At 41.2% G+C, this 22,481-nt stretch overlaps 2 protein-coding genes across 2 annotated transcripts in view; both read left to right on the top strand.

The window, feature by feature from the left end:
• The first annotated feature begins 238 nt into the window (after positions 1–238).
• Positions 239–4,944, top strand: LOC146390717 (C-type mannose receptor 2-like). Its single transcript, XM_084923724.1, has 5 exons — positions 239–392; positions 536–901; positions 1,224–1,571; positions 2,149–2,237; positions 3,407–4,944. The coding sequence occupies exons 1-5, from the start codon at positions 296–298 to the stop codon at positions 3,506–3,508; spliced, it is 1,002 nt and encodes a 333-aa protein (XP_084779850.1). The 5' UTR covers positions 239–295; the 3' UTR covers positions 3,509–4,944.
• Positions 4,945–19,375: 14,431 nt separating this feature from the next.
• Positions 19,376–22,481, top strand: part of LOC146390716 (scavenger receptor cysteine-rich type 1 protein M160-like) — a 33,477-nt gene continuing 30,371 nt past the window's right edge. The window contains 4 exon segments of the mRNA XM_084923700.1: positions 19,376–19,426; positions 20,877–20,897; positions 21,297–22,040; positions 22,134–22,445. Coding sequence (XP_084779826.1) covers positions 19,405–19,426; positions 20,877–20,897; positions 21,297–22,040; positions 22,134–22,445 — 1,099 coding nt within the window. The 5' untranslated portion in view covers positions 19,376–19,404.

Here is a 22,481-nt window from a genome sequence, read left to right as displayed (position 1 = left end):
AATTAGTTCGTTTATGAATTCTTACTGTTAAATGTAATCCTTAGTTGAGTTTATGTTTGAGACGTGTCCGAGTTTGCTGGAGGTCACAGACATGCAAAACTCTTTTTCTTGAACAAAAGTAGATTTTTGCATCCACCTGCAAGGACATAAGATCCGGAAATCCAAGCAGACACCTGCTTTGAATTTGCAGATTCAAGAGAAGGCTGCATCCAGCTTTTCACATCAGAGCTGTCTCCTTCACAGGTAGGAGTTATTGGGGGCTTAGATTATTGTGTATCTTTTGCCTGACATTTGAATGCAATCCATCTTTTTGTGTTTTTATGAGTATACTTTAATCTCTTTGAAAGCAGAGACCATGGAGAAGAAGATGTTTTGCATCTTTCTATTCTCTGGTGAGTACATTTTCTCTCTTGCCTTTAAAGTTAATTGATCTACATCAATACTGAAGTGTTGAAGGACGGATGTAGAAGACATAAAAGCTGTGATACAAAAGGTTTTTTTTTTTTTTTTTTTTAATCTTTGGCATTACACACAGGTCTGTGCCATTTCACCTTCTCTTACCAACGTCCTCTGTACCACTTTATCAACAACCCTAAAGACTGGCTCACTGCCCAGCAGTACTGTAGAGACATGTACACTGATTTGGCAACCATAACTGATGAGCAGGACTTGGAGGATTTAGCAGGTCTGGTGGGGTCTGGTGGTTCCTTTGTGTACTTAGGTTTGTACAGAGATTGGGGCTGGTCAGTGTCTGAAAATGATGACTACGAAGAAGGAGAACCTGCATACTGGAACTGGGCAAGTGGTGAGCCCAGTGTTCAGTCCTGTGCAAGCATGTCAGCAACAGGGGGATGGTATGCTACACCGTGCAACTCCACTTTAAGCTTCTTCTGCTACACTGGTAAGATTTTTAACACTTTTCTGTGCTTTTTACCTTTTGTGTGAGCCACAGTCCATACCACAGTCCCCCCCCCCCCTTCAGCGATGCTGAAAAACTATAAAGAACCAAATCAGAAATTATGACACCAAACAAGCACATTAGAAGCAATTACAAGCAAAAAAAAAACAGCAACTTTTTGCACTTTGTTTTATAATATTCTGGAAACCTTTGATCTAACATTGTGCACCCCGGGATCATAATCATTATGTAATTCGAGATATTAAAATTATTCTGCTGACTAACTGAGCATTTTTTTTCCCCAAACATCTGTTTTTTTCTGTAGCACTTGCCACTGACGTTTCTGAAAGGTTTGTCCTGATCACCAACACCATGGACTGGCTCTCTGCTCAGAGCTACTGCAGGACTACGTACACAGATCTGGCCCGAGTGCAGAACCAGCAGGAAAATGACCTGCTGCAAGCCTTGGTGACAAACCAGCAGGTGTGGATCGGCCTGACGAGGATGTCCTGGAGGTGGTCTGATGGAAGCGAACCCTCGTTCATACCCTGGGGACTCTCTGTGTTAATGTCAGCTCAACTCAGCGATTGTGGTGTGCTTGAGGTCAGCAGCAATCCTCTTGGGATGGTCCAAAGGCACTATGCTGAAAAACAGCCCTTTATTTGCTACACCGGTAATCATTTCTTTCTTCTGTCATAAACCACAAACCGTGATTTGTATGATAACCTTTTAAAAATTCTCTGAGGTCAAAATCATTATCAGTGATGACTAACCCTGTACTATCAAAATAAGTAATTTTGATCACTTTTTAAATTTGTTTTCCTAAATCGAAGAAAATGTTATCCATTAAGGTATATATTGGGTTTATTTATAATCATTACTTATAATCATTTTCAAAGAGTGTGTGTAAACCTTGTGGGATCTGCAGTGCAATGTAGTGGCAGAAATTTGGAAGGACCAGTTCCTGTTATTAAAAAATAAAAGGTGTTTGGGAGCTTAATTTTAAATTGACCCCCCAAAAAATTCACTCTTATTGTACACGTAAAAAGATTTCTGGCGATTAGAGCAAGAAAACTAAAGGCAGATATAACTGGAAAGCACTGTTGAGGTTTTACACTTATATTACAGTGTAGTTTATCAAAATGTAGAGAACAAGAAATTACAAAAAGTTTCATTTAAAAATTAGTGTATAATTGTATAATTACAACTAAAATGAACTAAAATTAAAGAGGAATTTATAATCTTACCAGCTCCGCGGAAGAAGACATTGGTGCAAATGCAGCTCAGTGCTGATGTGGACATGACAGACCCGGGTGTGAGGGAGTCTGTCTTGAAATGGGTAAGTTGTGAAGAGTCATAAAATGCCAAGTAAAGTTTATGCAATGAGAACATCTGCCAGATGTTTTTGAGGTGGATTGAATATCAACTCTGTAGGTCACTGTAACGTCAACATACATTTTAAATGGACACAACTTTATTACACTCTTTTGTACAAAATTTAAAGGTGACCATCTATTCTCACTGGACAGTTTATCACATACAGAGTAGTAGTACTCAGTTGGACTCTTTTGCCTTCAGGGAGTTTTATGGCAGGGGTCCCCAATCCCAGTCCACGAGGGCCGGTGTCCCTGCAGGTTTTAGATCTCACCCTGGGTCAACACACCTGAATCACATGATTAGTTCATTACCAGGCCTCTGGAGAACTTCAAGTCATGTTGAGAAGGTAATTTGTCCATTTAAATCAGCTGTGTTGGATCAAGGACACATCTAAAACCTGCAGGGACACCGGCCCTCTTGGGATTGGGGACCCGTGCTGTAGAGGCCATTTGAATACAGTGAACTGTGGATACAGTAGATAGGCACAGTCAGCAACAACATTTAGGGACAATGCAGTGTTTAAATGATGCTACCTAGCACTAAAATTTCCAGGGTGTTCCCGGAAAGTCTCAGATTCTTACACTTTCTGAATGTCGCATCAGAAACTGAGACAAATCAAACCAGAAAACATTTTTCTAATCTTCTTTTGGCCTAATTTGATGAGCCTGCGTGAACTGTAGCCTCGGATTCTTGTTCTTAGCTAACAGATGGGGCACCCAGTGTTGTCTTCTGCTGCTTTAATCTATTAGAGATGCTCTTCTGCATAACTTGATGTAACAAGGCAGTATTTTCATTCTTCTCTGACCCCTGACATCAAGGTATTTTCAACCAGAGAACTTCAGCTCACTGGATATTTTCTCGTTTTCAGAGCATTCCCTGTAAAGCTTAGCTATGGATTTTGGAAAATCCCAGCAGATCAGCAGCTCCTGAAATACTAAGACCAGACTGTCTGTCACCACCAACAATGCCATTCTCAGTGTCATTTAAACCCCCTTTCTTCCTCATTCTCATGCTCAGTTTGAACTACATGCCTGAATGCGCTGAGTTCCAGCCATGTAACTGGATTATTAGATTTGCTAATGAGTGTTTAAGTTCCGATATAACCATTACATTTTTGTTTCTCTTACACAGGTTAAAAATAACCTGGGCGGTACATCTGATGACCTAAACGTGAGCTGGTGGAAACCTCCAGAAAAGAAATACCTCTTAAAGCATCAGAAATGCCCCCCATAGTTATCACTGTTTGTTTCTATATCTGCAAAAAAGAGGCTCAATATCATAAACGTACCTAATATACCTTTGGTATATTACCTTTATCATTTGCAAAAGTGAAACCAAACATGATTGATTTGTTCTTTATTTCTTAGGTTATATTTGTATATTTCCTTTTTCTGTTGGAGTGCATAAATAAACATGAAGGAATGCAAACTTTCAGGGTTATTTAAGGTGATGAACGACTAAAGAAGGCGAGTTGTGTTTGTCTCATCAGAGAGAAATATCAGATCTGAAAATTAGCATCTACTTTGAATCAAGCTCAAGTAAACTGGATTTCCATGTAGTTTGCATACATCGAAGCAGGCCTTAGAGGACTTTTTCTAAATTGGTCATGAGGTGACGTTAGAATAAAGTACAAGCCATTCTATAGGGAACATTTAGAACTGACTGCTGGGCTAATGCCATGCTAAAGCTAACTACGAGATTATGCTACTCAGGCCCATTTTGGTGTAAATCTGCATGTTAATTGGGGATCTTTCAAATGATCTTTATTAATAAAAAGAACAAATCTGTGTAACAGTAGTTGAGGACTAGCTTTCCAGTTTTAATATTTTGTTAATTCATTATTGTATTTAAATTATATGAAGATTGTTCTCTTGTGTTAAGACTGTGGTACATACAATAATTCTTTGGTGTGATTCGACTTTAGCGTGGACAGATTTCCTTTTATTTATTTATTACTGATCCTGCTGTGTGTGCAGGTTGAGTGGCTGCTCGCTTCCACTACGCTTCTTCCTCTCAGCGACATCAGTTTCCAGTAATTTGAGGAAAAGTACAAAAATTCCCAGATTTCTGTGGAAATGTTCTTTCTTTAATGAAACAATAATAATAAAGAGTGAATTCTGTTGGAGATATTTTATGATTTGATTTTACCAAGCATTTAAGTGATCTTTCATCACAACAATTCAAGGACTTTTTAAATCAAATTTCTTAATTGATGATTTCTCCAGGCTATTCTTACAGGTTTTAATGATGCATGGGAGTATTTTTAATCCAGTTTTAGTAGTTTCAACAATCTCCTTGGTTGTTTTCATTGCTTCTTGTAGGCCCTGCTGCAGAGTTACATGCAGTTACAATTATTTTCTACTGACAAACACGCCTGAAAGGATTGCTTTTATAGCGTCATTTTGGCACCACCTGGTGGTACAATAACATATAATTGAGACTATTCCTTCTTTTTTTAACTGTTTTATTGAAGCATTGAAACATAATCTGAAAACATAATCTGAAATTTAAAACAAAAACAAAAAACCCAGAGTGAAATATTTATCATGAAGTTCATTTCATGATGACAGTGAAGCTCTTTTCTGTTTCTTTTGGATGCTTTTAATTTGAAATGTCTGATAAATAATTGATTCTCTCTGTGTGTACGGCTGAAATGTGAACCCAAGTATAATAAAATTAATTGCTTTCAACTAAGCTGTGATCCTATAATTTTATAACTAAATCACAGCCAATAAAAAGTCAGAGAGAGGTCGTCATTGTAGGAATATGGAGTTGCTCCTTGCCGGTTCCCAGGTCTACTCTGGCCTGATGCTGTAGCACGTGCCAGAACCCCATCATTAAATAGTCGGCCTGTCAGCGTGTTCTTCAGTGGCAACCCCAGGTGACTATTCATTGCATAGACAAAACTCATTAGCCTTATTTGGTAGCTTATCTATTGTAAACTTTTTAGAGTTCTTAGTATGTTTGCAAACTCAATATTCTGTTGAACTACATCAGGGGTCGGCAACCTTTCTGATGAGTGCCATCTAAAATTTCCTCAGAAGTCAATGTGCCATAGGATTGCATTAGCAATAAATTTAATAACACTCTATATTAACAGTTACACACTATATAGAACAACTTTATAGAATTTGTCAGGGTCCTGGGTTGGTGACCCAGTGTTTTTGGTTTTTGTACTTTTACTTTTGACATTGTTATGTATTATGACTGTTCTGTTTTGGTTTCCCAGGGTTTAGTTTATGCTCTCTCTGTTTGGTGTCACCCCTGCCTGTGTATCCCCTCTTGTGTAGTCAGGTCTCTGTGTTTAATCTAAGTCTCTGAGTCGGTGTATTTGCGTGTCTGTGTGTTTCCTGTTTTACTTTGAAGGTCCCTATCTGATGTCAGTGTGTTCTCTTAACGTTTCCCCTGCCTCGTCAGCTGTGATGTCTCCCAGGTGTGTTCCCCTCCTGTTTCCCATCCCCTGATTCCTGGTGTGTGTATTTATAGTGTGTGTTACCTCGTCCTCGTTGCTGGTTCGTCTGTGCATTCTCCCCGCGTTGTTCTCCCTGCAAGGTACCCTCACTCATGTGCAGGTTTTGTTGTTTAAGTTTTAGTTTTCCCAGTTTAGAGTGTTTTCAATTCTGTTTCTCACCGCCCTTTTCTTTGTTTATTATCTCACCGTCAATAAAGCTTCCTCACCTCATCTTGGGTCCTTTAATAACATCACACGGCTTGCCTCACGAACTGTGACAGAATTATATTTGTTTGCAGATGTTGGCAGCTATCAGCAAATAGTTATCAGCTATTTTGAAACAAAAAAAGAAACTTTTATCCATAAAACAAACTCCATAGCAGCAAATGAACTGTACAACAGAAAATGCAAATGCTATTTATGGTCTCATCACAACAATAATAAGAAAAATAAACTCGGCTAATATTGCATGTTTGTTAATACAGAGATACACATCTTAATGTGTACGTAGAAAAGGATCCTGGTGTTATTTGTCTCTCAGAAACAGTTCATAACTTCCCTTCAACTCATTCATGTCACCTAAAAGGTAAACCTGTTTCTCCATCACCAGTTCAGCTCTGATGACTCAGTAAGGACATCTCCTGGTTTCATCTTCATGTTTCCCTCTCACCAGATAACCAAACCGACATAATGACCAGCAGCTTTACAGCTGTGGCTCCAGCAAACATCAGCTGATACTAGAAAGTAATATTAAATAAATTCTAACAACAGCTGATCAAGCTTAAACGTGCTGCTGTTGTTTAGGCGACATCCGCTGGTTTCTTCTTTCTGGCGCAAAGTGGGCGATTAAAAAAAAACAAGAGAGAAAAGCCGATCAGCTGATCATTGATCAGTTTCATGATTGAAGTAGCAACAGGAGAGGAACAGGGTGAGAATGAGAGAAGAAGAGGCAGCTGTGCAGCAAAGACACAGAATAACTCCAGCTTTGTATCTTTTTCCATTATAGCTGAAGTATGGGACAAACTGTGTTCCTTTTCAGCTCAATACGAAACGCGTAATATTTTCTCTGAATGCAGGACGATTCTGTTTTTTACGGGATGGTTGGCAACTCTACTAACCTTATTAATAAAATAAAGTTCACTATCAGTAACATAGCACCCACCCAGCTGTATAGAAACTCCGTCATGCTAGCTAGTACGCAGTACGAGTGATTGTAACTGACGGTAAAAAGTTAGCACAAAATAAACTCCACCTAGAACTTGGTTTATATCTGACCCAGATAGACTGCAGGTCATAACTTCTTACCTGAAGTTCAGTTCACCTGACACTCGGACCGGCGGCCACTTCGGGTCTCTCCTCCTCCTGCCTCTCCTTTCCCTCATCCACCTGCTGGCCTCTGTGGCAGCTCCGTCATAACCACCACCAAACAACTGAGTTATTTTTACACATTGGCCAGCATCTGGCCAATCCACCAACTTTCATTGTTTACACCGTTACAAAAAAACAACAACAACAGCAACAAAAACAACAACAAGAAAAAAAAAACCCATCGGCCCATAAAAATGAAAAATCACCATCGGGCCACCGGGCAAATGGCCCGTATGCCCGATGGCCAGTCCAGTTATGGTCGTGCCATCAGTTAACCCTTCGCCTGCCAGCTGTGGCACGCGTGCCCAGGGTTGCCGACCCCTCAACTATGATACCCTGGAGTAACAGACTACGTCAGGACTCCGGTAAGAGCAGGGGGGGAGGGCTCTGTATATACGTGCATGAAAGCTGGTGCAACAACGGGACAATTATAAACAGTCACTGCTCCCCGAACCTTGAGTACATGTCAGTAAGATGCCGGCCTTTTTTTCTACCGAGAGAGCTAACAGTAGTGATCATCACGGCTGTGTACATTCCACCCGATGCCAACGTAAACACGGCGCTCTCTATCCTGCTGAACACCATTAACGAACAGCAGCGGGCCCACCCGGACGGTGTTCACATAATTGCAGGTGACTTTAATAAGGCCAACATAAAGACTGTACTCCCAAAGTTCTATCAGCATGTCAAATGTCCCACCAGAGGAGAAAACACTCTAGATCATGTTTACTCCAACATCAAGCATGCATATAGAGCCATACCCCTCCCCCACCTCGGTCAGTCCGACCACCTCTCCCTCCTGCTCTCCCCAGCCTACACCCCCCCCCCCCTCAGGTGCAGTGCCAGGCCCACCACAAAGACTGTTACAACCTGGCCGGAAAATGCTCTCTCCAAACTACAGGACTGCTTCACAGAGACAGACTGGGACATATTTGAACACCAGGACCTAGAAACTTTCACAGGATCAGTACTGGACTACATGAAGTTCTGTACTGCAAATGTGACTGTGGACAAAAGCATTCGGGTTTTCCCAAACCAAAAACCCTGGATGACCAGCCAGGTCCGCTCACTCCTCAAAGCCTGCGATGCCGCCTTCAGGTCAGGTGACAGAGCTCTGTACAGGGCTGCTCGAGCTGACCTGAAAAGGAGGATTAAAAAAGCCAAGTCAGACCACAAAAGAAACATCGAGTCCCACCTGTCCAGCAACAACACACGGGAGGTGTGGCAGGGAATGCAAGACATCATCAACCACAGAGGCAGCACTGCGAAAACAGAAAACCTGAGTGTGCAGCTGGCAGAGGAAATAAACAGCTTCTTTGCCCGCTTTGAAACACCACAACAGCAGCACTCATCTGCCTCAGCCCTGCTCCCATCCTCATCCTCACCCTCACCTGGTTCCTGCACCGCTCCACTCACTGTAACGGGGCACGATGTCAGACGTGTGCTCCTAGCAGTGAACCACAGGAAGGCGGCCGGTCCAGACGGAGTACCTGGCAAGGTACTAAGAGCATGCGCACACCAGCTCACCCTCATCTTCACCAGACTCTTCAACCTCTCACTGGATCAGGCAGCCATCCCATCCTGTCTAAAATCAGCCACAATCATCCCAGTGCCGAAGAAGTCTCCCATCTCCAGCCTGCATGATTACCACCCTGTGGCCCTCACACCGGTAATCATGAAATGCTTTGAGAGACTAGTCCTTCAACACATCAAGGATTACCTCCCCCCAGAATTCGACCCCCACCAGTTTGCATACCGTGCAAACAGATCCACAGAAGACGCCATCGCCACAGCCCTCCATGCTGTGCTGAGTCACCTAGAGCAGCGGCAGAGCTACGTCCGAATGCTCTTCGTGGACTACAGCTCAGCCTTTAATACAATCATCCCGGACATCCTCATCACCAAACTGGTCACTCTTGGCCTCCCTCCTCTCACATGTGCCTGGATAAAGGAACTTCCTCACAAACCGGCCCCAGACTGTAAGACTCGGCCCTCATCTCTCCTCCACTCGCACACTGAGCACCGGCTCCCCACAGGGCTGTGTGCTGAGCCCCCTCTTGTATTCTCTCTACACCCACGGCTGCAGTTCGACTCACAACAACACTCTCATCATCAAGTTTGCTGATGACACCACGGTAGTCGGACTCATCTCAAAGGGAGACAAGGCAGACTACAGAGAGGAAGTCCTGAAGCTGGCTGCATGGTGTTCAGAAAACAACCTGGCACTGAACACTAAGAAAACCAAAGAGCTCATTGTTGACTTCAGGAGACACAGCACTGACTTGGCCCCCCTTTACATCAATGGGGAGTGTGTGGAGAGGGTCCACACCTTCCGGTTCCTTGGTGTCCTCATCTCTGCTGACATCTCCTGGACAGACAACATCTCAGCGGTCGTCAAGGAGGCTCAACAGCGGCTGCACTTCCTGAGAGTCCTCAGGAAGTACAAGCTGAACTCCAACCTGCTGCTGACCTTCTACCGCTCGTCCATTGAGAGCCTGCTAACCTACTGCATCATGGTATGGTACGGCAGCTGCACCAAGGTGGATAGAGTGAGGCTTCAGAGTGTGGTCAAGACAGCACAAAAGATCATCGGCTGCCCTCTCCCCTCCCTGATGGACATGTATTCCTCCCGCTGCCTCAGCAGAGCAGCAAACATTATCAAGGACAGCTCCCACCCTGGTTTCAACATGTTCAGCCTGCTTTCCTCAGGGAAGCGCTACAGGTGCATCAGCACAAAAACCCACAAACTCAAAAACAGTTTCTTACCCAAAGCCATAACCACCCTGAACTCACACATGCACCGATAACACAGCCCCCCCCCCCCACCCCCACCCCCCCAATTTTTTTCTTCCCACTTCCTCTATGGACCACCACTGTGCAATACCAATTCTATGTGCAATAACTCAACTGTATATACACAACACTATTTATTACATATTACTTTTTTTAAAAACCGGCTTGTATATTTGTACATTTCATATATATATATATATATATATATATATATATATATATATATATATATATATATATATCCTTTTCCCTATGTTTATACTGTCCATATGTATATAGCGCTGCAGAACTGTACCCCCCCCCAGCATGTTTACACTGAGTAGGAGATGCTCTGTATCTCATTGTACAACTGTATAGTGACAATAAAGGCAATCTATTCTATTCTATTCTATTCTATTCTAGTTAATGAGTCTGACATAAGGCTGGAAGAGTCAGCTCACTGCAGTTCAATTCAGTTGGATTTAGTTTTATTTATTTAGCACCAAATCAACACAGCAGTCATCTCAACATTACTGTAAGGAAAATAAACTACAATAACAGAGAGAAAACCCCAACAATCACAAAACCCCCTTTGAGCAAGCACTTGGCAACTCCAAGCACTTGGAACACTATGCGACAAAGGACACTAAAATGTACCATGACAGAGGCCAGGGCAAAAACTTCCATACTCATTCTACCGGTCAGAATAATGTAAAGACTGTATTTTTACCGATATATTATAAAACCTCCAGAAGATTTTTTTGTTATTTTTTTCATGTCCCACAACCCCCAGTCAACCTTGTTATAGTGGGGGCTCTGATTGAGGAAACATTAACACGCTCAGATTGTAGGGTCAGAATTTGGAGTAAACAACATGAAACCATGGATCCACGGTATGCGTATTAAACTGGGTGATGGGTATACCAGTCAAACCACTCAAATAAGACAGAAGTTTTACAAAACAAGGCATCAAGAAATATAAGCTATAAACTAGGGAGCTGATTTACCACCATAATTAATAGGGGAGTCTGGAAGAGAAACACAACACTGCTAATCCCTAAATACACAGTCTTGATAATAGAGTGCAGGTGTGCATAGTAAGCCTGAGAAAATGCCACATTACTAATGGGCAGTTCCACAGGATTCATCCACATATCCATCTGAAAGCTAAAAGTGAAACACACCAGCGTGCCCCAATCCTAACAGGGTCTTTATGGTTTGATTTAAGGTGAGCCCAACATCTGATAAGCTGGGTCTGGATCGACGTGATGCTCATGCACAGCTGAAATTTATCACGATAACATCTGGGGAACAGTCTGTGATGATGGCTGGGACTTAAATGATGCTGAGGTGGTTTGCAGACAGTTAAACTGCGGGTCGGCACTGGAAGTTCCACAATCAGCTCATTTTGGTGCAGGAACTGGACATATTTGGCTTGATAATGTGACCTGTTCAGGTAGTGAAAGTTCTCTAACTGAGTGTCAGCACAGGGGATTTGGATCACACAGCTGTGGACATGGTCAGGATGCTGCTGTCATCCAGAGAAAACGTAAAATGAGCATTTCAGTAATACTGGAGACTGCAAAGCTGAGTGCAGGATTTATAAAATTAAGATTTGGATAAAGTGATACCCATTTTAATTTTTAGTCATTTTCCATTGTGGAGGGCAAAAGGTTTCAAACTTGTCCAAGCTTTAAAGCTCACGTGTTCTCCTTATTAGTATTAAATGCATAAAATAAGACTTTTTTTTAATGAAAACACTGAATAAAAACCTCTTCTTTGAAAAAGACTAAATTTGAAATGCAAATTTGATTGAATATTACATAATATACAAACTATATACAAAGTGTCTTTGAATGGCAGAGTTGCATGTAGCACAAAGACATGGGTTAGTTACTGAATCAGTCTCACAGGCCCTTAATGCGCGCTTAAAGTTTAAGCTTCAAGCTGTGGCAACAGAAAAATCCCATCTGAGAATTTGCTACCATATTAGGAGTGACAAAATCTACAGTCTGGTGCATCCCCAGAAAGAAAGAAAGCACTGGTGAACTCAGCAACACGAAAAAACCTGGATGTCCACAGAATACAACAGTGGTGGTTGATCGCAGAATTATTTCCATGTTAAACAGAAACCCCTTCACAACAGCCAACCAAGCAAACAGCACTCTCCAGGAGGAAGGCGTTTCGATATTCAAGTCTACTATAAAGAGAATACTGAATGAAAATAAATACAGTGGGTTCACTGCAAGGTGCAAACCATCTATACCTTATGAGCCAAAGTAAAACTAAATTATGTCCCTGGTCTCAACCAAAGTGAAACAGCTCATGGGGGCTATTGCTGTTTAAAGACAAATAGGTCACACCTGTTGGCAACTGAATGGGATCAGTAGGTATAAACCTGCCCCATTTCCACAGTGAAATAATTAATATAATTAATATTATTTCTGGAGTTAAGATCATTGGGAAAATAGGGAAAAACAAAAGCTGTCATTTATTGCTACAATAGAGCCAGAAGCCTGTTACCAACTACCTTTTTTTTAATGCAGGATCCCAACACCTTCACCCAATGCCCCCCACAGGAAATAGGTTTCATTTTATTACAGAGCCAGCAAACTCGGTTTCTACTGAATCAATCCTATTGAAATGTAACAATGTTGCAAGTTTGTGTGACAATAGCAGAATCAGAAAGACAAAATAAATACACACCAAACACAAAAGAAGCAGACCATGAAAGGAAGAGGAGGAGGACAGAGTTAAAGGATTCAGCACCTCCACATTTTATGACTCTCAGGACCACTGAGACTGCTGTCCGTCTGAATGCTGTTGGCAGGACTTTCATAGTGTTATGGTCCTGGGTCGGTGACCTAGTGTTTTGAGTTTTTGTATCATTATTGAACTTTGATTATGTCATTGTTTATCTTTTCTAGTCTTTTGGTTTCTGTTTCTGTGTTCCATGGTTGCTGTCCCTCCCTGGTAAAGTCTGCGTCTGCGTCTGCGGTGATTCATTGCATGTCATGTTCTTAGTGTTTATTTCAAGTCAAGGTTTGCTCATAGTTCTTTTATGCACCTGCACTGAATCTTGTTCATAGTGCTCATAGCCATACTCTCCCTAGTTTCCATAGTTAAGTAATACTGTTCTCCAGTTTAGGTTCTAGTTAAGTTTAGCGTCCGTCCCAGCTATTTTTGTCATGTCATTGTATCTGCCACAATAAAGCCTCGTTTGAGATTCTGTTCCGTCTCCTCATCTGTGTCTGCACCTGGGTCCACCTCACTCTCTCACACAAGGTCTGCCCTGCGGACCATGACACATAGATGATATAAGATCAGATCCAAACTATAAAAGTCACACATTGGCAACATCCACAGTTTATCAAAAGAACGAGGGAAAACTTTAAAAGCAAATAAAAAAATAAATTAATGATGCATGAAGATTTATTTTATGTTAAAATGAGGAGCTTGGAGCTGCTACCGTGGATGTTTTTAAATTGCAAACTAAATGTTTAGATTCAGATTTGAAGTCACAGTTTTATTTTGCTTTCTCTCAAAGATATATTTTTAATGAAATCATAAAGACACATAAGTAACTGACAACGCATGGGTCAAGCACATCATCCAAGGGAGATTACTAGAAATATTTTGCTTATTTTTTTTTAAATTTAACCTTAATTTACAAGTAAGTAATCCCACAGTGACCTGTTTGATGCTATCCGGTCTTTAAGTCTGACGGCACTAGCCGTGTCTGGCCCTAAACTCCGCTGCAGGTCCATATATCAAACGATCACTATGGCATTACTGAGAGTTGAAAAACTGTCTAAAGTCTTTCATCTTTAATAAAATGATCAGCGTTCTGCTCTACCAGGTGTAACAATTGAGTTTAACATCCAGGCATCCATGAAAACGGAATTTATGACATTTAACAGAGTTAGAAGTTAGCAGGAAATTAGCTCGCTAATCTCCATCTAAATACAATATAGCATGTCCTGACTGCGGGGTTTTGGAAACAAATTAAAACGTACAGCTCTGTTATCACTTCCAACATAAATGAAGACAGAAAACTAAACAGCAGTGACGTTTGTAGGGTTACTGAAGTTTGGCTAGCTGGTATATAATGATGTGCTACGTGACCGCTAGCGATACAGCTATGTTAGCATAATATAAACAAGCTAACTTTTTTTCCACTCGATAAAAGTTAACGTGAGGATTCTCGGTGGTCAGGAACAAATGTAATCGCATGGCAGGATGCTGTAAAAGGACCAAACTTCAGCCAGGAGAACAACTGAGATAATCCATCCACAATACGAGGTTAGTCATTCATATACTGCTGCATGGGCTGGGCTGTAGTTACATCCTAAGGTTTTAAAAACTGAGCTTAAATGTTGTTGTTGTTTTCTCTTTCAAGTGTAAGACCACTCTCAGATTTAATAAAAGAAAGTCAAATAACTATGGTAGCATAGTGGTTAGCACAGTTTTGTTCTGCTTTGTTTTATTATGTTTTGGTGTTTTCACTGTCCTAAGGCATTCTATACCTACGCGGCTTCTTATGTTTTTACCTTCCGTGTTAAACCTATAATATAATGACATATAGGTCTCCTCTCTCCAGGAACTCACTCTGCAGATGGGGGAGATATAGGAGAGGTGGAGGAAGATTGTCTATTGTCTTGTGTAGTCTGGAAGATGAGTGGATGATGTGGTGGGTGCAGTTTTCTCTGTGGTGGGGTCGGGTGGGCTGTCCCGGGCTCTGTGGGGCCAGGCGGCGCTGCTGAACTGGGCCCTGGTCCAGATGGGCCGGGGTCCCTTTGCCCTGGTGGGTTGCAGAGTATGGGGGTGCCTACTGGGGTCAGCGGGGGAGCTTGCCCCTCCCTTCCTTCCCTCATCTCCAGCTGCCTCCCTCTTCCCGCTCCACCACAATCACCCACACACGCAGGGCCTTGGGGTAAAGGTGTGTCACCAGGGTGCAGGGGAGGCATCCCCCCCTCTGTCCCCTTCTGGCTGCCTGTGCCTCAATTTTATCCCACAACTTAGACATTCACATTACTCACACTCTCATAACACATACATATAGGACCTTGGGGGTGGGCACACTACACGGCATCCAGAAAACCATCACCCCTGTACAACCTCACCCCTGGCGTCGTTGCCCACCTCTCAATTTTATATACACGTATACATTGAGGGCTAGCAGGAGGGGCTATGCACTGACCTGCTGCTCTCTGGCAGGTAGCTCCATGCCCTTTAAATGCACCTTAGAACTCACATGCATCGACACTACATATGAGCGGGCGGAGGGAGGTTTGGAGTCTTCACACACCCCCGTTCTCTGCGGCCTGCTGGAGCGGGGGGGCTAGGAGGAGGAGTTGGCCGTCCGACTGGGGTCTGGAATGTGGGGCCTCCCTGCTGCTGCAGAGTCGGGGCGGTCTGCTTCTCTCCACCCCAGGGAAAAGGGTTACACTACCTGGGTCTGGGTGCAGTTTCCCCTTCCAGGGGCAAGGGTACCTAGACCTGGGGTATAGAGTACGCTTGGGGAGTGTGATTGTGTGTACAGTGTCTCTCTATGTCTGTCTCCACGTTGGGTGAGTGCTGAGTAATTGCATATGAGAGCATGAGGGTGGGAATGGATGTTTGTATCTGTGTGTGCCTGTTTGTCTGTGTCTATATGTCAGGTTGGGTATCAGATGCCACCTCTCCAGGGACATCTCAGGCCCTCCAAGGTATGGAGGCCTATCTCCCCCCACCACTCCCCCTGCCAGTGGCAGACGCCCTCAGACATCGGTGCATTGGTGTTTCTTTGTGTCCGGGGTTGGGCGTCCAGGTACGCACCGGCTCACTCCTGGTGGCTGCTTGTCGGGGCTTGGAGCCTGGGGCTCACTCGGGCCCCTTCGGGGGGTGGGGTGCCCTCGGCTTCTCGGCCTGGGGCTCGGTCACTCTGGCACAGCTGGCTGCCGGTGGAGCTCACAGGCACTTCACTGCAACCCCCCCTGGCTTCTGCTCCGCGGCTGCTGAGCGACCCCTCATCTGGGGCTCTCCTCAGCTCTTTCTGGGATAGTGGTGCGGCTGCCCCTCTGTTGGTCTTCCTTGATGTTGTTTATTCTATTGGTCTCTTTTTCTTCTGCTTGTTTTCTTTTTTCTTTCTCAACAGGTGATCCAGGTGATTGATATATGTATTTTTTGGCTGTTTGTTTTGTTGGTTTTGGGGTTTTTTTGCCCTTTATCACTGTTCCTCTTCCCCACTGTTTTTCTTTCCCTCTTTCTTTCTCTCTTTTCTTTTCCCCAGTCAAGTCTGTCCCGTGTTTAGCAAGTGAAAATACAATAAAATAAACAATAAAAGCAAAGGTGAATCAAATAGACCAATACGGCAAGGCTGGGATGGTCCATTTGGTAAAGTAAATCCGTTGGGCATCTTTCTTTGCCTTTAGACAATAATTCTGATGGCAAAAGAGCCAAACGGGACAGGAGAAAAAAAAAAAGACATATAGCATATCATTTTCCATTACCATTCTATGACCCCCGAGGAAACTTTTGTAGAATGGTGAGTGGTACGTGTGATCATTTCGCTTTATTTTTTACTGTCTGTTTAAGTTTGTGGTCATAGTGTCCCAGACCTTTTAAAGATACAAATTTGCAATAGGTTCATTTGAGTTTTCGGTGGAAAATCACACATGATTTCTTGTTCAACAGTACAACACAGAGTAATTTGCATTTGACAGGTCAATCGGGATGTTGATGTTGTAAACATACGAAGAGGAAGGAAAATATGCAAACTGGCAGCAGATGTAGTCCAGGAGGACAGAGTTAAAGGACCCAGCACCTCGACATTTTATGACTCTCAGAACCGCTGAGACTGCTGTCTGTCTGAATGCTATTGATGGGACTTTCATAGTGTCATGGCCCGGGTTTGTCACCCAGCATTTTGTTGTGGCTTCTTTACTTTGCATTTGTGTGTTTTAGCCGTGAGTTTAGTTTTTTCAGGTCTCTCTGAGTTTATCAGTATTTCTAGTTTGTTTCGTGTCTGCATCTTGTCCTCAGCGCCTCCTGCGGAAGTCAGTATTGTCTCCTCCTTCACCACAACGGCATTGAGTGACAAGGCTCCAGTTTGGGAACTTTAGAGATCTAGGGACTACAAGAGATCTGTCCAAAATAGGTCTCCAACCTGGCTGACTGTGATCTACTAATTGTGATGGCCAAAGCATGACAAGGAGAAAAGAAAAGAGATGAAAACATTGATTGTTTAACTGGGAAATGTTTGAATGTTTGAGGATTTGATGCCCAGTCTGAACGTTGTCCAACAGTTTACATTTAAAATGTTTGTAGAAATAAAAATTAAATAAGAATCATCCTTGGGCAGGATACTGAACTTTAAATTGTGAATATTTGCAAACACATTAATGTATAGACAAAAGTGTTACATGAATGTGTGTGATTTGGTGAATGAGACTGGTGGAGGGAACACTTTGTGTTAGTCGATGTAAGTAAAAAGGTGTTAAGTAAGTACCAGTCAGTTTACTTTTTGTTGGACTTCTGCAGTTTTGCATTTCTTCTAGGACACAGATACCTCTAGCATTTATTTTCAAACTGTAGTTTTTTTCCTCTCTTTTTATGTTTACATAGATTTTAAAAAGAGGTGATAGTGTTTCATTTGTTTTGTTTTCCTGCCAGGAAAAGACATGCAAATTCATCTACATGAAACTCGACACCTCTGAAAGTTTCCCAAATGGTCTGGTATGCCCTTGCTGCCTCCACATTATTGTTATGGTGCTACTGCTGGATAAAAATCAACAAACTTTCCACACTCATATGTGACTTCATGACATGCTAACAGAGGTTTTTTGTTTGTCTCGTGAATGACAGTTTGAATGATTTAAATTCAGGGCCACACAGGTTTTAGCTGTACACAGGATGCAAATCTTCAAAGAAAGAAGGGGATTTCCCCTTTCTCTGATTTTACATGACTCCCTCTCTGAAAAATTATTTTTATTCTCCTTGTTAGCAAGGAGAATAAACCATGTTGGATTTACTTAATTCAGCTATGATGCACACACGCTTTGCTTTGGCAGCAGCTTAAACATTTGAGTTAAATTAACACTTTGTCAGGGGCTGGGTCTGAGACCCACTGTTGTGTTTTTTGTGATTTCATTTTGGTTTATCACTGCTAGTGTTCTGGTTTCTGTTTTGTATTTGTAGCTTTCTCAGTTCTCTAGTATTACTCTTTTATTTTGGATTTACATGACTGAATTTATTTTGGATTGGCTCTAACACACACAGGGTCAAAAGTATATATGCAGCCTCAGATATATACATGCAAATACTGTATACACATACACCCCAAGAAATATTTTGCTGGCTGCACCTCAACCAGAGTTTTTTGCTATCCATCAACGAGGTTTTGCCATAATTCTGGCTGAATATTTCACTACTCTTCTTGGTAGAAATTCTTCTTCTTTTAAAAGTTCATTTAAATTGCGCAGTCCACAAATTTTCAATAAGGTTAATCTTGAGACGTTGGGAAGGTCATTCCAGAAACCTAATGTTTCTGATTCAGATCATTGTCCTGCTGGAACAACCAACTGCGTACAGTTTTCTACCGTCTAGCTATTGGTTTGAAGTTGAAGAATTGGAGGTAGTCCTCCTTCATTACATCAACATTGTGCAATCTCCCCGTACTACTTGTTTGAACTTATGGTCTTGGAATTGTCAGTAGGTTAGAATTGGCTACAACAGACATTTCACTGAGTTCCACTGTTCTGAGTATCATACCGAGCGACTCCTGTCAAACAATCTTTTTTATGCCGCGAAGAGAAACTACTAGATATCATGACCTCTAACAAGAAATTAAAAGGCCTTGTCATCTTCTAAACATTGTATAGAACCTTGCTCTTGCTACACTACGTAGGTTAGTGTATGTATATATTTGAGTCTGTAGGGATACTTTAGACCAGGGATGTTAAATTTATTTTACAATGAGGCCCACATACAGCCCACTTTAAACTTAAGTGGCCACATGAATGAAACTCTCTTTCTGTCAGTGTAAAAAACATTTAACTACACATCAATCCCTGAAATATCTTATATCTAAAATGCAGTTTCAACAGCATATCACAGCATTCCTACATGATAAATACACAAAAATGCAGAAAATGTTCTGGCAGCTCACTGTGCAGACTGTCCCAGATTTAGAAAACAAAGTTTTTCTTTTTTTTTCTGCTTATTTTTATTAAATTCACACATCTGATTACTGGCTAAAGAAAGTGTTTGTGGAAAATTCAGTCTCAGGAATTTGGTCATGTATATGCTGTCCTGTTATTTTGTATTTGTGTGTATATGCTATATATTTTATATTACACTGTATATTTATACAGGAAAACTTTGCTGTCTTGTTTTTGTTGCTCATGTTAGTTCTGTAGTCAGTGAGAGGAAAGCCGAGTTAGGACACATGAGCCTGTGGATGGGGTGGAGCAAATTTCAGTATTTAATAGCTGAAGTCAAATTAAAACAGGTGCACTTAACCATGGCTCTCCAACAGTTTATCTACTGTGTCTCTGTGATGACAATTCTCTTATGTAAAGGTGAGAAAGTCTGATTTTTATTTGGAGTACACATTTTCTTGTTACCAAGCTCTTACAAACTACTGTAAATTATTTTTAAAACTCTATCTGGAAACTGTGAAATGACTGGAGGTCAAGTAGAAGTACAGATACTTGTGTTAAAAAATGTACTTAGAGTAGAAAGTAGAAAGTAGCTCATTGGAAGACAATTCTACTCATTGTTTCAGGCACAGGTAACTGAACCTTCTGCTATATTAATATAATACAAAAAATATGAGTACATTAGAACATACATGTTATTCAAATCTAAATTAAAATTCTAATGAATGCACTCAGCTTGAATCGGACACAAGCAGTCAAAGAGGATAAAATAAATAAATAAATAACTATTTTCTGTTTTTCTGTTGCATACATGTTAGAGAGTCACTTTGCCTCCACACCTGGACAACGTGTAAAACAGGGGTTAAAGTGGGATTCAGCAAGCAGGGAACACTAAGATCTGTTAGGAAAAATACTAACAACTCCCTTTTTAGAGCTCCACTAGGCTTTCTTAGCACGCAAGCTGTGATCAGCTCACCTGCTGCTCTTTGTTGATTTACAGAACTTAATTTAAAAAATGTGGCAGTTTCACAGTGATCGTGGCTGGTTTCCATTTCCTACGCTAGCAGTGCACTGTATGTTGTCTTTAAACTAGACTGTATAAAGTTAGTATAATTATTGAATTCAGTGAATGACTATAAGGGTCATCAACTTAAATTTAAAGTAATCTCTGCTTCACTTGATGTGATCCAACACTCACCACTAAAGCCACAGTTCCACACAGAGTTGGGAATTCCCCATATTAATGCAAACTAACCTGTTTATCCTGGAAAGAAGTACCCAGAATTTTCATACAACATTTGAATAGCACAAAATTTGTATATTTAGTTTGTTTTAAAGAATGTTTCATAAAATTAAAATATGTAATTCATCAAACACATCATACAGATCCAATATTTGATTAAAACTTATGACTTTATATACGATTTTTAAATAGTTCTTTATTAACTGTCACTGTAACTGAGCTACATGCTAGGTGAAGAGTTACATTTGATTTTTTTAATGTAATCAAAAGGAAATCAGTGAGTAGACTGTTGTGACCCACACTGCATTACTTGAAACTGATTAGTATACGGTTATTTGCTAATGTTCAGGGTTTTTTACTTGCTATTTAATTAGCAAGCCAGTAAAAATGATTTGTAATTCTTTACATTCAGATTTTTGACATAGTCAGCATCACTACAACCTGGACTGAGTTTGTCCAAAATGTTTGTTTAGCCATTCTGTAAGTTTGAAGAAAAAATCTTATACATGGGACTAGGCCCTGGTTGAACTCACATATTTCCTTTCTCTAACACACATGTTGAGAAATGTGAATCATAATGTGCAATAAACTCGTTTGACCTGTTTATCTCTATGATCCACTTTTCAGGTAGTCATTCACAGACACCTGGTAAGCATCCAAGAACAACTTTGCAAATGCTTCAAGTTCAAACAATTGACACGTTTATGTTACTTAACAAGCTAGCAAAAGAAGTACCATGGACCATTTTCTACTCTATTGCTAACAACATCAACAACAAAACTGTATATTACAACAATATCCAACTAGAGAGCACCAAAGAGGAAGATCAAGCAACAGTCTGAGGACATTTGAAAACCTACAAAGCAGCCAAAGTAGCTACTATGTTGTAGGAACTTATAGGATTACACATTACCATGTTAAGCATTTTGTAAGACATTTTGACCTTTTAGATTATTTTTACTACATGATTTCACAGCAAAATTAAGAAAACATTAAACATACTGTATGTTTTATTCACAATGTGTATTCTCTGTATTTTGTTTTCAGGTGTGTCCATCAGGTTAGCTGGGTCTGGAGCAACACAGTGTTCTGGCAGAGTTGAAATTTATTACAATAACATCTGGGGAACAGTCTACGGTAATGGCTGGGACTTAAACGAGGCTGAGGTTGTTTGCAGACAGTTAAACTGTGGAACAGCAATACAGGCTCCTCTATCATCTTACTATAGTCCAGAAGCTAAACAAATTTGGCTTTATAATGTGGCCTGTTCGGGAAGTGAAAGTTCTTTAACTCAGTGTCATTACACTGGATGGGGAATGTACAATAATTATTATTATTATAATAATTATTATTATTATGATGCTGGTGTCATCTGTTCAGGTAAGAAAATATTTTAAATACTGAACACAGCATAGGTCACTCTATGTCATAAAGGATTTATATTTTGTCAGGAAAGTATTAAAATATTTTTCATTTCAGATCGGATCAGATTAACTGGATCTGGATCAACTCGATGTTCTGGCAGAGTTGAAGTTTATCACAATAACAGCTGGGGAACAGTCTGTGATGATGGCTGGGACTTAAATGATGCTGCAGTGGTTTGCAGACAGTTAAACTGTGGGTCTGCACTGGAAGTTCCTCAATCAGCTCAGTTTGGTGCAGGAACTGGACAGATTTGGCTTGATAATGTGGGCTGTTCAGGAAATGAAAGTTCTCTAATTGAATGTAACGGCAGTGGATTTGGGACATACAGTTGTGGAAATCACCATGATGCTGATGTCATCTGTTCAGGTAAGAAAGCTTTTAGGTACCAATGACATTTCAGGTCAGTCTGCTATTGTGTGTCATACATGAAATATTTTGTTTATGTCTTTTGCATCATAGATCGGATCAGATTAGCCGGGGCTGGATCGACTCGATGCTCTGGAAGAGTTGAAATTTATTACAATAACATCTGGGGAACAGTCTGTGATGATTACTGGGACTTAAAAGATGCTCAGGTTGTTTGCAGACAGATAAACTGTGGGACGGCACTAGAGGCTCCTCGATCAGCTCTCTTTGGTGCAGGAACTGGACAGATTTGGCTTGATAATGTGGGCTGTTCAGGAAATGAAAGTTCTCTAATTGAATGTAAATACAACCAATTTGGAACAAATAACTGTGGACATCAACAAGACGCTGGTGTCATCTGTTCAGGTGAGGCACATTTTGAATACTGAACACATTGCACGT

Source organism: Perissodus microlepis, chromosome 3 (genome assembly GCF_051167445.1).
Source record: "Perissodus microlepis isolate ML-2025 ecotype Zambia chromosome 3, ASM5116744v1, whole genome shotgun sequence".
NCBI classification, from domain to species: domain Eukaryota; kingdom Metazoa; phylum Chordata; class Actinopteri; order Cichliformes; family Cichlidae; genus Perissodus; species Perissodus microlepis.
Note: the sequence above shows the minus strand (reverse complement) of the source record. Positions and strands in the feature narration are given on the sequence as shown.